At 40.2% G+C, this 16259-nt stretch overlaps 1 protein-coding gene across 4 annotated transcripts in view; it reads right to left on the reverse strand.

The window, feature by feature from the left end:
• The window catches only part of LOC140626249 (cadherin-8), a 357477-nt gene that overhangs the window by 189901 nt on the left and 151317 nt on the right, over positions 1-16259 (reverse strand). For 3 of the 4 annotated variants that reach the window (XM_072813911.1, XM_072813917.1, XM_072813932.1), the window contains one exon: positions 8578-8697. The exons of the other annotated variant lie outside the window; for it this stretch is intronic. In XM_072813911.1, the coding sequence (XP_072670012.1) occupies positions 8578-8697 (120 nt within the window). The remainder of the gene's footprint in view (positions 1-8577; positions 8698-16259) is intronic. 4 annotated transcript variants of the gene reach the window in all.

Here is a 16259-nt window from a genome sequence, read left to right on the forward strand (position 1 = left end):
GTGTTTTGTCAAACCTAGAAAACTGTAGAAACACAAAAATATTTTCCTTTTGCTGCTGCTATTATTATTATTATTATCATCATCACACTGACCTCTGGAACAAGAAGATATGTTAATAACCATTCCTTCCTTGTGCAGTGGCCCATTAACTTTTCTATCTCAACATATGATCTAGAACTAAATCTGAGCAAGAGTTTGTCACAGTCTCAAGGCTCATTTTTGCAAGTACAAGAATAGCATTGTGTTGGCTAGACACTTAAGACATAGCATGAGACTTGGAAATGGCATGAATTTTAGCTCTAAGTGAATCTCACCAACAACCACCACAAAACTCCATCTAAGGTTACAGCAGGGTTATTCTCACCACAGGAACAAACAGAAGAAATACAGAGTGGAAACTAAGCTGTATTCCCTACCTGGTTCATCATACATCTCTATGAGTTATGGCAAGCTTTTGCTTTCCCTCTACTAATCCATTCCTCCCTTCCCCCTTCCCTTGCTTTTCTTTTCCTTCTTGTCTTCACATTTAAAAGACTTATTGAAGGACTGCTAGGTGCCAAAAATTCTGCGATGCATAGGGTTGTAAAAGGAACAAACCTGACAAGCTCCATTCCATGGACTATCCGTTCTAGCATTAGAACATAAAAATATAAACAAGTCAATATGCAAGGTAATTGCTGACTATGATAAGCTCAAAGGAGATAATAAGCAGAACAAATGGCAAATCTCTCTGTAATCTTAAATTTATATTTGAAACAAGAGAAGGAACTCTCCCTGAGGTAGAGAGATTGATGTGTTATGGCAACAGAAAATAATTCTATTAAGTTGAAATGTAACAAGTAAGAGGATGGAAGAACTTATCTGTTCCAAAGTCCAGAGCTGTTCTTAGCATTCTTGTGAGGATAAAATAAGACACATATGGGATTTTTTTTTTGTCTCCTATGCTCTGGTTTCTTTTTATTAAAAATATTCTAGTATCAAGAACTTGATGACAGTTGCCAATGGGCAATCTTCTTTATAAATATCATAAATATGTTCAAGTTCCATAGCCTGCTGAGAGAATGTTTACTGTCACAATATTGATCATTATAGCTACAAGTCTGGCTCTTACTGTTAAGGCCAAAATCCTGATATAAAATGGAACTGAGGACAGCCCCAGATGGGTTCGCTGATAAATTCTACCAAACACTTAATAAATAAATTATACCAATTCTCTACAATCTCTTGTAGAGGACAAAGGTCAAGGAAATGCTGCCTAGATCATTTTATGAGGCCACCATAACTCTAAAACCAAAATCAGATGACATTCCAAGAAACAGTAACTAGAGACACGGATGCAAAATCTTCAAAACGATATTAGTCATTGAATCCAAAAAAAGAGTATAAGAAGAGTTAGATGTCATGATCAAGTGAGATTTATCCCAGATATGCCAAGCTAGTTCAATATCCAAAAACCGATTAATGAAATTCATCACCCTGACAGATTAAAAAAGAGAAGTCAGATGATCGTATCAACAGATGAAGAAACAGCATTTAACAAAATCTAACCACGCATTCATGATTTAAAACTCATAATAAATAGAAATAGAAGAAGAGTACTTGATGGCTCAGTTAGTTAGTGTCGGACTCTTGGTCTCTTCTCAGGTGATCTCGGGATCATGAGATCTAGCCCCCCATTGGGTCCTGCACTTAGCATGGAGTCTACTTGGTACACTCTCTCCCTCTCCCTTTGCCCTTTCCCTCTGCTTGCTCTCTCTCTCTCTCTCTCTCTAAAGTAAATAAATAAATCTTTAAAAAATAGAATTAGAAGAGAACTTCTCCAATTCCATAAAGAATATACTAAAACCCAACAACTGATATTATATATAAAGGTGATAAATGTGAAGCTTTCTTACTGAGATCAGATCCAAAACATGATCTTCACTGTCCTTGTTTCTACTCACCATTTCTTTTCAAAATCATATTGGAAGTCCTTACTAATACAAGGAAAGGAAATAAAAGGTTCGATATTGGGAAGGAAGACATAAAACTCTTTGTTCACAGAAGGCATGATCATCTATGTGGAAAGTCCAAACGAATTCACAGAAATAACAACAACAGCAACACCTTCTAGAACTTATAAGCAAATGAAGCAAGATTGTAGGATACAAAGTCAATGCTTTCCTACATAACAATGATATATTTGAAATGAAAAATGCTTTCCCTTTAAATTAGTAACCCCAAAACTGAAATACTTAAATATAAATCTAACAAATATGTACAAGATCTACATGAGAAAAACTGCAAACTTCTGATGAATGAAATAAAAGAATAACCAGGATGCCTGGGTGGTTCAGTGGTTGAGCATCTGCCATTGGTTCAAGTTGTGATCTCAGGGTCCTGGGATTGAGTCCTACATTGGGATTCCCACGAGGAGCCTGCTTCTCCCTCTGCCTATGTCTCTGCCTCTCTCTGTGTCTCTCATGAATGAATAAATAAAATCTTTAAAAAAAGAAGAAAGAAGAAATAAAAGAATAACTAAATAAATGGAGGGATATTCCATGTTCATGGATAGGAAGATTCAATAACATCTGGATGTCAGTTCTCCCCAGATTGATCCATAGACTCAATGCAATCCCAATCAAAACACTGGCAAATTATTTTATGGATATCAACAAACTGATTCCAAAGTTTTATAGAGACATAAGAGATCCAGAATAGCCAACACAATACTGAAGGAGAACAAATTAGAAAGATTTATGCTTCCTGACTTCAAGACTTACCACAGAGCTACAGTAATCATGACAGCATGATATTGGTGAAAAAAAAAAAAAAAGAGAGAGAGAGAGAGACAAAAAGACCAGTGAAACTGAATAGAGAGCCCATAATGGAATCACATAAATCAGATCAACTGACTTTTGACAAAGGAGCAAAGAAAGGCAAGGCGGTGGAGCAAAGATAATGTCTTCAACAAAGGATGCTAAATATCCATATGCAAAAACAAAACAGAACAAAATGGAATCTAAACATGGAAATTACATCCTTCACAAATATTAACTCAAAATGGATCACAGACCTAAATGTAAAACAAGGAACTATAGAACTCCTAGGACATAGGAAAAAATCTGCATGACCTTGCATTTGGCAATGACTTTTTAGATTAATGGCAGAGGCACAATCCATGAACAGGCTGATAAGTGAGACTTGATTAAACCTTAAAATTCTGCTGGGTAAAAGGTACTACATTTCAGTGAATGAAAAGATAAACCACATAATTGGAGAAAATGTTTGCAAAAGACATATCTGGTAAAGGACTGTTATCTAAAATACTGAGGAGCTCTAAAAACTACACAATAAGAAAACAAAGGAACTAATTAAAAAACAAAAAAAAAAAGTGTCAAAGACCTGAACAGACACCTCAGCAAAGAAGACATAGAGACAACAAATAAGCTTATAACAAGATTCATTACATCATATGCCAACAGGGAAATGCAAATTAAAACAATGAGGTACAACTACACACTTATTAGGATGGCCAGAATCTGGACAAATTCAGGTGAGGAATTTCCATTCACCGTTGACTGCAATGCAAAATGCTCCAGACACTTTGAGAGAGAGTGTGGCAGTTTCTTATAAAACTAAATATACTCTCACCATACAATACAACAATTGCACTCCTTGGTGTTTATAAAAACTTCTGTCCTCACCAAAACCTGCACATGGAATTTTATAGCAGCTTTATTCATAATTTCCAAAACTTGGAAGTGACTACGATGTCCTAGAATAGGTGAATGGATGAATAAACTGTGATATATCCAGACAAGGGATAAGGTTTAACCCTTAAAAGAAGTAAGTGATCAAGTCGTGAAAAGACATGGTGGACCCTTAAATATATATCATTAAGTGAAAGAAAGGAATCAAAGAAAACTACATATTTTATGAAGCCAACTAAATGATGTTATGAAGCAAAACTGTGGATGCAATAAAAAGATCAGTAGTTACCAGGGGTTGTTGGGGTATAGGAGAAATGAACCAAAAGAGCCCAGAGGATTTTTAGAGCAGTAAAAATACCACATATGATATTATAATGACATATATCCTTACACATGTCTAAACCTGTATAACGTACAATGACATCAAGAATGAACTCTAAGGCAAACTGTGGATTTGGAGTGATTCCTATATGCCCATGTAGGTTCATTCTTGGTAAATAGTGTACCAAGCTGGCGAAGGCCGCTGGTAATGGGGGAGGCTCTGCATTTGTGGGGCAAGACATCTATGAGAAATCTCTGTAGTCCCCTCTTATATTCTAAACCAAATACTGCTCTAAAAAATTCAAGTCATAAAAGAAATTTGAGAACTTAAAGAGAAACAATCTTTCAAAATTATTACCAAAATATAAGTTCCACTATCCTGGTTCTTTTAATGATAATAATAACAACCAAAACAAGGAACTGAGGAATGATCCCACCTCACTAGAAATGCGTATTGGTATTTAAGCCAACATTTTCTGACTGAGTTACTTTACGTCACTTGCTCAACACACGGACATACCAACCACAAAGAGGAGCACTTGCAGGCACTCTCTTAGAGGTAGACAGGTCTTCGTAATGACTCTGTGCTCGTTCCTGAAATTTGCTTTATTTTGCTAGAATTTAAGTTCCTAGGTCAAAATTAGTGGACATTCTTAGTGGTTCTGATATATAGCCTTCAAATTCTTTCAATAAATGTACTTACTAATACTCTTAACTACCAGATTTTGACAAACTAATTTGCCAACACCTACTAATCCTACATGCTAGTGTCTCAAACATCACATTTGCTGACTTGATAGGGCAAAAATGTATTTACTCTTTTGTGTTTGCCACATGTTGTGACAGCCACAGAGACCCACTGTGCTTGGGGTTTCAAAGAATTTGCCTAGGAGCGCAGTTAGTTAACATCTCCCAGCTGAATCATCTTTAGGATTAGTTTTACTGTTCAAGTAAAGGACCACTCTTCCCAGGCACATTGGAGCCAATGACTGAGCATGGCATGACAGCATTAAAACCTGGCTATGTACGTAACATACGGGACATCTTTTAAGAGAAATCTTTGCTCCAGGGATCCCCATAAGTTTGGCCAAGATGTCGTCATACGTGCATTGCCTTATCCTGCTTCCTCTCCTCTAAACTTGCATGGGTATCAGATCTGCATCACAGTGTGGTGCTTCATGCCTCTTATGGACGGGTTATGTCCCTCCCAAAATTCATATGTTGAAATACAATCCCCAGCGTGATGGTAGTTGGGGGAAGTAGCTTTAACAGGCAATGTGATCATGAGAGTAAATCTCTTAAAAACAGTATTAGTGCTCACATGCAAAGAAGCCAGTGAGCTAGCTCAGTCTCTTTCCACGCGAACCAAGAAGTCAGCCCTCTGCACCCTGGAGTCAGGCCGTCACTGGAATTCTACAACACAGGCACCCTGATCTCAGACTTCCAGCCTCAAGAACTGGGAGAAACGAATTGCTGTTTCTTGTAAGCCACCCAGTTTAAGGTATTTTGTTATAGCAGCCAGAACTAAGACAGTGCCTCTTTTATCCTTTATAGTCCTTAAATGCTAAGCCACCTGTTCTCCTAACCCTGTCTCAATGTCTTCCAGAGGACACAGTAACTGATACACATCTTTTGGCCACCAGAAAATATATTTACTTTCCACTTGCTTACAAAATAAAAAACCCAAATGCTCAATGGTCTTTGCACTTTTTTTCTCCTGTACTTTCTTAATGTAAAAATCTTATTTTATTTTATTTTTTTAATGTAAAAATTTTAGAAAGTGCTCTTAATCTGTTTCTGCATAACACTTATGCAGAACACTTAAACACACACACACACACACACATTCATACCAGTCTTGAAAAAAAAAAGTTAAAAAGAGAGGCCTCACAGATAGAGTCAAATTTAGATTCTATAGGAACGACTTATACTCTGCTTTCATCTGAACACACTCAAGTGTAACTGTGTAGGCATTCACACACAAATATTTATATTTCCCTTGTACATATTTATATTGCAACAAAAGAATTTAGGGTGACTACTGATTACTAAATTTTCCTCTAATTCCTTCAGCATTGTGTCTGCTTTAATTAAAAATCTCAACTTCACTCACCCAATATTTATTAAACAATAACTACATATATTCTTCGAGTATCATTTCTCCCCATTACATTTCCTACAGTAGTATCAGAATAAACCTTCTAAAATATAAACCAGATAATTTTGTAACTTTCAAATCAGAAATGATAAAGCTAAAATAAATGTATGTTGAGACAGACACTTATTATGCTGGGCAAAAATGCAAATATTAAATGTTGCTGACATTTGATTAAGCAAATGGCAATAGATGTCAATGAGACTTAAAAGTAGCCAAATCCTCTGGCTTAGTGGGGGTTTTTATTATCTATACCTCATGGTAATATATTCTCGATATATAAATTATTTAAATGGTATCACCATGCTTCCTTGTGCTTATGTTGAAAGCAAAACTCTGTCTTCCAAAATGGCTTGTGAGATACTTGCAGGCTGACATTAGCCTTTGTGAATTTTCCCCCTTATATTTAATTCAATGTCTGGCACACAGTGAATGATGAGTGAATTTTTGCTGGATTACAGTGGGCCTGGTGAACAAAAAGATCCAAGTGAACAAATAGGCAAGGAGCAAAGGAGAAAATGATTTAAGTCCACTTAAGCAATCAACAATTTCTGTTTTTTTTTCTTTTTTTTTTTTTAATTTTTATTTATTTATGATAGTCACAGAGAGAGAGAGAGAGGCAGAGACACAGGCAGAGGGAGAAGCAGGCTCGATGCACCGGGAGCCCGACGTGGGATTCGATCCCGGGTCTCCAGGATCGCGCCCTGGGCCAAAGGTAGGCGCTAAACCGCTGCGCCACCCAGGGATCCCAACAATTTCTGTTTAACAGGAGCCCCTATGCCATAGTTATTACCTAGGGAAAGTGAAGTACAAGATGGCTTTGAAATTAAGGACCTGGGTATGAGTCCCAGTTCTGTTTCCAACTCTGTCTCTGTGACGTTGGCCAAAAGAACATCAGAACATCTCCAGGCTTTCTTTCTGTTTGTTTTCTTTCTTTCTTTCTTTCTTTCTTTCTTTCTTTCTTTCTTTCTTTCTTTCTTTTCTTTCTTTTTCTTTCTTTCTTTCTTTCTTTCTTTCTTTCTTTCTTTCTTTCTTTCTTTCTTTCCTTTCCTTCTTTCTTTCTTCTCTTTCTTTCTTTCTTCTCTTTCTCTTTCCCTCTCTTTTTCTCTCCCTCCCTCCTTTTCTCCCTCCCTCCCTTTCAGCTGACTACCTTCTCTGCCACTTCCCCTAGGGTCATCAAGGAGCCCAAATGAGATGAAGTTTATGACAGATTTCCTTCTTCACTGAAGACGAATATGTAATTATGCCCCTAATTAATGTGTTTTTGAAGAGTTCTTTCCTGTTCCTAAATCTAAATTCAATTTTAAGCCATGACCTATTTATATATAAATGCACTTTTTCTCACTTTTAAATGCATGAGAATTTTACTCTTTGAATTAAAAAAAAAAAAAAAAAAGCAAAGAGAGGCTTTAAATTTTTAATTTAGTTAATAATTGACTTAATGGTAAGGCATGGAAATTTATCTGAATAATACTGGAAACTCATGAATTGAAGAAATTACACGTATATATAGCTGTATACTGAATCTTTCAATTTGAAATTTTTCAGACCAAACCGAAGACACACAAAGGATAATGTTATTTGTAGTATTTTTTTTATATGTGCTACAAAAAAAAAAAATCCCATAGGATTATAAAAAGTCTGATACAGTGGACTTATTCTCTTAATGTATTGTCAAAATCAAACAATAGGGAGATATATCTTCATTTGCAAAAACTATAATTTATGGAGTTATTTTTCTAATCAGTTAAAAAAAGTTTTGTTTTTTAAAATACCTTAATGATTTCTAAAGTCTGTACCACCAGGCTCAGGATACTGTCTGGGTTTAATGTTACTTGCTACTGCTACTATCTTCATGAAGAACTCTAATGGGCAGATATCAATATCCTGATTTATAAATAAGGAATCTAATAGCACAAATAGTAATATCCACCTACTGGGTAATTACCACATGCCACGCACTATATATAGCTGATGTTTATTACTTGACTTGATCTTCATCATGACATTAGTAAGTAGATTCCATTCCCATTCCATTAAAAAAGATTTATAAGTGTTTCCTGCCAAGCATCACACAACCAATAAGCACCTGACTTTATTCTTCATTCTGATAGTTGAGTGTGCCTGATGTATAAGCACATTCCCCCCACCACCCCGGGATGAGAAATGGTGCCAGGCCATCTGTTAAATAGGTGATATTCTACAAAGGGTCTGCAATTTGTTTTAATCAGTATCAAAATGATTGTTGGACTTGCCATGTACTACATACTGCACAGAAATAACACATTCAAATATTATTGATACAGGCAGCGAAGTACTTAACCATAACATTTCATAATCCAAATCCCAAGAAAAGTGTTTCCCTGAAGCAATAACATGGTAATAGAATTCAAAATTTAGGCCACAAACCTGTCTCAGGCTCAATGGAAAAATAAGGCTGCCCTTCCAAGATACTATAAACCAACTTTGCACTGTTTCCATAAACTGGGTCGTCAGCATCTGTAGCTGTTACATTAGTGACAGACGTACCTAAAAAGGGGGGGGGGGACAGAAAATAAAAAAAAAAAGAAAGAGGGAGAGAAAAAGATAATAATTAACACATTATTCTTTGCCAACAGCTAAATTTTGCCAAGCATATCATACAGAAATCCATGTGTGGGAATAAAGAAAAAAAGAGAAATCTCTTCAAAAATATGGAGATAAACTACTCTGTCATAACTTCAGAAATATCCAAGTCTTTTAAAATAAGAGTACTGCTAGGTTGGAGTACCATATAAAGATAACCCTTTTAGAACCTGTATTACTTAAGAATCCTGTGTAGTTTCCATTTTAAAGATACATATCAGATTCATGTGAGCTTGGAGAATAGGAAAAGGAAATATATCAGAGAAACATGAAACACCAGGTTAATAATACGATACAATATGTAGCATTTAAGTTTTGCAGAAGTACAACTGAATATACCTGGAAAAAAATGGCTGCTGAGAAAAGCTGCATGAAAATATCAGAGGAATATATCTTATCCATTTCACCTAAATTCCCAGCATATAAAATTAGATTGGAGCCACCAATTAATCATTATGTTTAAGTAATTAGGTCTTATGGATAACAGGAAAAAAAAAAACACACTTTTTTCCAGATTCATTTTCTATTTGCTATTCACTCATTCATTCAGCAACTGAACACATACAGCTTGCCTGATGTGACGTACATATACTAAGATAAAATCTACATTTAAGAAATATGCAGGGGATCCCTGGGTGGCGCAGCGGTTTGGCGCCTGCCTTTGGCCCAGGGCGTGATCCTGGAGACCTGGGATCGAATCCCACGTCGGGCTCCCTGCATGGAGCCTGCTTCTCCCTCTGCCTGTGTCTCTGTCTCTCTCTCTCTCTCTCTCTCTGTGACTATCATAAAAAAAAAGAAAAGAAATATGCAGTTTTTTGGTGAAAGAGAAGAGGAGGGGACAGACACACATGCAGATAGAAATTCAGCTGAATGCAAGAGCACTACATTCCCACCTCTCACTCACTCCACCGAGAGTGGGGTCAGGGATAGCTTTCGGAGACGTGTTGCATTTGAGTTATATTATTTTTTTAAAAAGATTTTACTTATGTACTTGACAGAGAGAGAGTGAGAGAACATGGGCATGCACAAGGAGGGGGAGCCGCGGGCAGAGGGAGAGGGAGATGTGGGACCAGATGTGGGACCAGATCCCAGGATCCTGGGATGAGGGAGATGCTCAACGGACCGAGTCACCCAGGTGTCCCCCAGGTTACATTATTAAGAACGGATAGAGTTTAACCCAGAGAAGGGGAGAGAAGGGACTCCAAGCAATAAGTCAGGCATCAGTAAAGGCAAAGTCATCTGAGAGACTGTGAAATCCTGGGAACTGCTGGACCTAAGAGAAATCGAAGATGTCTTGTATGATAACAGGCTTCAAGTCCTGCGAGGGCAGGGCCAGTGTCCTTCATCCAGGAAGTGCCAGGCACATAATAACTATCAGACATACTGATAACTGAACGAGTGGGCAAATGAATAATCTGATGATTTAAAGAGAAATGGTGGGTAAGCATCACAGACGAGTTCCCTAATAAATAGACTCGGAGATAGATCTCTTGAGGAATTTGTATAGGGGAGGTCTCTTCCAGTGATGTCTGCGGGGAGTCAGGTCAATACTGGGCAGAAGGAGGCCTTGGGCTGTGATGCCTTCACAGACTCCACTGGACAATCTACAGCGGGGATGGTCACTGAGCAAACGGGGCCTGACCTTTAGACTCGGATACTGACCAGTTATTGGATGTAGGAACCCCTCTGAGAATGGAGCCTTGGCCTTTACCAGGCAGCTCTCTTCAGCTGGATGATCATCAGCCCTGAGATGTCAACAATCAACACTCAAGCAGCATGGGGGAAGAGTGTTCCCAACCTGAAGGGCATGGAGGTGGAGGCGGGTCTGGGCAGCAGAGCTCCCTGTTTACTGAAATAGAATAGAGCTTTTGCAAGATTGTGCCAATCAAGACACTTTTAAGGGTATTAAATTATGGTCCCTGTACAGAGTAATAATGTTTGTTGAGAAGTGGATAGTCCTGTAAAATTGAAATTTCTACTCAGAAGGATGATTCAGAGGTTTTACAAAATCTACCGTTAAGAAAAAAAAAAAAAAAGCAAGCAAGAAAAAAAGCACCTAATGTTGGTTATGTAATACACATTCCACGTTCCACCAGACATTGGGAACAGTATCAAGGAGAAAAAAAAAAAAAATAAGACTCATCCTCACAAATACCTCATCAACTAGCTGGTGAAGATGAACACAGGGAAGTACAATATTTGTAGCTATTGGAGTATCGTGTGGGATGGAGAAGAACTGGAAGAAAAATCTTCCAGGTAAGAGGAAGAAAGTGAAGGGAATAAATTTTAGGAGCAGGGATGATTGAAAAAAAAATCAGTCACCGAGCTAGTTTTGAGGAGGGAAGCTGGAGCCCAGAATTCAGCAGTCATCTGAACGCCAGGATGGGGAATGTTGGCTTATCCTGTAGGAAACAGAGACGGTATTTCAGTTAGAGATCAGACCCGTGCCGAAGGGCCTCCCCTCTATTCGCGCCCCTGGATCTGATTGGAGGCAGAGACGTTGGGGGTTCGGCACTGGGCCCAGCTCTGAGGCTACAGCAGTAGGGCAGGTACGGGTGATAAACCATTAACAATCAATATGGATCTCAACGCTCACTTTCTAGTTTTTATTCTTGCACTAATTTTCCATATGGTGTTCAAATGATGGTAGACTGGCTGAGAGGTAAATGGAACTCTTCTTGCAGCATTTCCTTAAGTCTCAGATTAGTTCAGAAGAACTTAAAGAAAAAAAAAAAAAAAGACTGAATCGCAAGAAACAGACTCAGGAGTTACCGAGAGCTCATAGTTCAGAGACTGAAGAGAAAGGGTGAACTCGTCCATGCAGATGACCGTGAAACAACGGCTTTGCTTTATTGACTTGCCTCGCATGTTATTTATTTATTTTTTTTTAGGAGAAATATTTCCCCCTCATTATGGAATGACACATCGTCAGAAAAATAAAGTCAGCCTTCTCTTGTAGCCACCGTCTAGGTACCGGAAACAAAAAGGTGAACAAGGAGTTAGAAATTTCTATCATCACTAAAATTACCCACTAGTGGGTGACTCTGAAATTGAGAAACACCTTCACAGAGAAAAAAAAAAAGAAATCAGATTTCTGAGCAATGATAGACTCGCTGCATGTGTGTGTGCTGCGGGCGCGTTTGGGCAGAGTGATGTGCGGGTCGCGGTTCTGCATATGGGATGCCTCCAGCCTGTGCTGAAGGAGTTACCCGTTTAACCTGCTCTAGCCTCAAACTTTTTTTTTTTTTTATGATAGTCACAGAGAGAGAGAGAGAGAGAGAGGCAGAGACACAGGCAGAGGGAGAAGCAGGCTCCATACACCGGGAGCCCGACGTGGGATTCAATCCCGGGTCTCCAGGATCGCGCCCTGGGCCAAAGGCAGGCGCCAAACCGCTGCGCCACCCAGGGATCCCCTAGCCTCAAACTTCTAATCTACTATATATATCGGGATTATTTTGAGGGTTACACCAAATAATATACGTAGAGGCCTAGCACACAAATGGCCACACGCTAAGCCCCTGGGTACCAACTGTGCCTACATTTTGGAATCTAGCTCGAAAAACACTCAGGTCTTTGGGGCGCCTTTCAGATCTACAGCACGGCAGCACGGGGATGGTGGCGCAGAGATGTCTTCTCAGACAACTCTTAGGCAAAGCCATAGTTCAGAATGACCACATGGGTAACGCACATTTTTAAGACGTCACTTCACCCTTCTCCAAAGAAACATTCATTTCTATCATAATTACTTTGAAGATGTATTTCTATATCAAAATATATATTTTTAAATCATTCATACCACATAAACCCCATGGAGATCATTTCTCCTTAAATGGAAGCTGGAGATGCTTCCTGGGAAGTTTACTATTTAAACTACTAAGGCAGAGGATGATCCTATTATCAACGTGTACTGTAACTTGATGTTATCTTATTGTTCTATCACGTTACCAATCACTGAGGCAGGAGTAAAGGGCCAGATTTCCAACACTCCCAGGCTCTGTGATTCAGGGTTTTTTTTTACACATCCAAAGACAACTGCTTCTCCTTTGCACACCTCAAAGTTCTGTGTAAGAATTAAGTGAGATGATGCTATTAAGTAGAGATGAGTCGACTAAGAAGATATGCCTTGAGTCATACTATCTTAAACCAGGGAACGTGTATTATTTTTTTAAGAGTTTATTTATCTATTACTTATGGCGGGGGGCGGGGGAAGCAGAGGGAGAGGTGCAAGCAGACACCACACTGAGGGCAGAACCCAACATGGGGCTCGATCCCACCCATGACCCTGATCATGACCCGAGCCAAGATCAAGAGTCGGATGCTCAACTGACTGTGCCTCCCAGGCAAGGTCCTGGGACACTTGGCTTCCTAGCTGTCTTCAGCTTCTCTCAGTCCTGTGTCCTTGGCCAAAGCAACAAAACTTTTCTAAGCTTTGGTTTGTTTCTTAATCTGTAAAAAGGAAGCTGGCGGTAACTGCTGCCTCCCAAGGCTGACTGAGATAATTGAATGTCATAAGTCATGCAAAGAGTAATGAAGAGTTATTGACCATGGACCTTTCCGAGAGCCTACTGTCGCTGTTACCCCACGGACACGTGTGTGTACACGAGGGACTGAATAACAACCAGAGTCTGATCATTTTAAGTGGAGGTGGATGGTGTAGTTTTGCCTAATTACTTTCCTCGTGGTGGATTTCCTTAAATTTGAGGGGGAAACACAAAAAGATGTTCCCAAATGTAATAATACGTTCGTGTCCTTAATAAGAAAGTCAATCAGAAAACACACACACACACACACACACACACACACACACACACAAGCTCACTTTCTCCCATCCAGGCCATCTCAACTGGATGGTACACAACGGCGGTGGGCTCGGAGAGAAAACGTGCCTCCAGGCAGCCAGCACGAGGCCAGGCTCCGAGCGCCCCATCAGCGCAAGTGTCTCGACGGCAGCTGAAGGGGCGGCATTCCGATGAAGGCCAGGTGTCTCAGCCCACGCGAGTCCCACCCTCTGGCCAAGGTGGACTGACGAACCCCGCTGGGCCACGCAGCCCGGCGAAGGGGGCTTTTACCCGCATCCTCACCCGTCGTATCTCTGCCCGATGCCCGGCTTCCTGGGAAACCCGCATCCTTCACCCTTCAGGCTTCTGGAAATGAAAAGGCAACACTCCTTCCCGTCAAGGATAATATTTCTCCTAATAGTGATTCAAGACTGTTGATGCACCTGTACTCTGGAAGAGATGCGTGGAGAGGTTTTGTGGATGCATTTGTCAAGTGATTACCCAGAGGGGGGAAAATGGATGCTTTGAGGTTAATCTTGCAGCAGAAAAGATTGCTAGGCAAGCCGCGGTGTAGGCTTCTCCGTGGAAATGCATGCAGAATGCAGACCACAGAGGCAAATTGAACAGTGTAAACCTTGCAGGATAATGTTCCTTCAAAGCGGCAAGTGTTGGTGTGTGATAAATAGGACCCTGCGTAATACCCAGGAAATATAACAACAGGATTCTCTGTTTGTGTTTTCATTTGGAACTGTTTTTGTCCCTTTGTCGAGGATACAAGAGACTCATTTAGCCAGTGACTATAAATTTGACACTGTGCCATTTCTCCAAGAAAGCCCCTATTATGATCCAACTTGATGCTGATCCTAATTATAATAATATAGCTGTTGTATTTCCAGCTGTTGTCAACAAAAATGATCCCTGTCACCACAATGCATCCTGCTAGTATCAATTCAAGTACGACGACGTCAATTCCAAGGTGAATTCTGGTTTTAATAATAAGCCCATTTTTCTGCATTTAGCTTCTTGGGTAAGTGAGACTTGCCAATGCGCGCTTGGATTTTAATTAATATAGGGCTCATGGTATCCTTTGCCTCCTGGCACACCTGAAGGTTCCCTCCCATTAACAGCAGGACCCACACATCTTCCCCCTGTAATGACAGCCAACACTACAAGCAAAATTAACCATCAAAAATTTTACACTGTCAGGTTAGAGGTTCCAGTTTGCTGACAAACTAAGATGAAAGGCCTTCGGGAAAATAAGATGTTGGGTCTGGGTAGTGCAGCTCCGTTAGCTAGACTATACTTTTTTATGAGCAAGTCAGCACACCAATTCTGCACATTATTCAGAAAGAAAAATGCTGGTGCTGACACCCTGAGCAGGAAAACAAAGGTTTGGTGCAGCGTGAAAATGTGCACACTGGAAAAGCTAAGACTCTTATGACGAGAGCAACACAAACCCCATTTGCAAAGAGTCATTTGCAATACGTTTTCGGAGAATAAGCGTTCTGTTAGCAGCTGAGAAAATAAAGCAGCAGAACCTTTGCAATAGCTGGAATTCAGAAGGCATATGTTCTTGGCCTCCTGCTATCATCTTCAAACTTCTGATCTGACCTGCCGGCTACCCTGGTCCGAGTTCGCTGTGCACCGTCTGCGGACAGAGTGTCTGGCATTATCATCTGAAGATGTCTCAGTTAAGCATTCACACATTCCAAAGACCGTCGCCCGACCAGGCCACAGCAGCGATGCAGCGGGCATTCGTTAATCTAATGAAACGAAGCCCTGGGCCCATCTTCGCTCATCCTCCTTGCTCGCTCCCCCAGTACTAGGCGATGCAGGAGGTAGTGGGGCCCAGGTGTTGCCATGGCAACCTTTTTTGGTTGTCGCTGAATAGCAGAGCAACGGTTTCTCAAGGCCTCTGCGTAACTTGTTGACGTTTAAATCATCGCTTACTAGAAGCTACGGCGTCCGGCCCCGGATGTTTTTCGCCGTGTCACACGCCAAATCCATTGGTTTTTACTTCCATGGAAACGTGCTCTGGGATACCCCCGTCCATGACTGGCGGGCCACTTCTAGAGGGTGGTCGTTGGTTTGTTTTGTCCCCCCACCTCCACCCCCGTAACACGAGGACACAGACCTGATATGCTTACGGGAAAGCGGACGATAAATGCACTTCCCTTTGCATCCCTCCAAGTGACACCGGAGTCAGTACTTTCTCTGGAAGGGCCTCGAGCGAATCCTCCCAGTGCAACGATGGCCTAAATCCTTACCAGTATTTTTTTTTCCCCTCAGTTTTGCTGTTTAATTATCGAAGACACATGCCAGATAGCCAAACCTCCAAGGGACGCCTTAGAGGATCTTTGGAGGATGAGGAGGATTAAACGTGGATCAGTAAAATTCATGGCTTGCTTTTTTAACCCTACCTATGGAGTATTCTTTCTCAAGCAAGCTCTGAGGGGAAAGAGTGAAATGTTCCATCTATAAGCAGAAAGGCAGGATTTTACCTCCTTCTAAGAATTTCTGCTCTGAACAACCATCAGTTCACTAGGGAAGTTACGGTCAGGGTGATAATAGAAGATCAGACCCTTCTCCTTTTTTTGGCGATCAATCCTGCAATTCATAAAAGCCAATTAGACAGGAGGCAAAGGCAGCACGTGCCTGCCATTTCACTTCAGAAACTGGTCTTTGAGA

Source organism: Canis lupus, chromosome 3, assembly GCF_048164855.1.
Source record: "Canis lupus baileyi chromosome 3, mCanLup2.hap1, whole genome shotgun sequence".
NCBI lineage: Eukaryota > Metazoa > Chordata > Mammalia > Carnivora > Canidae > Canis > Canis lupus.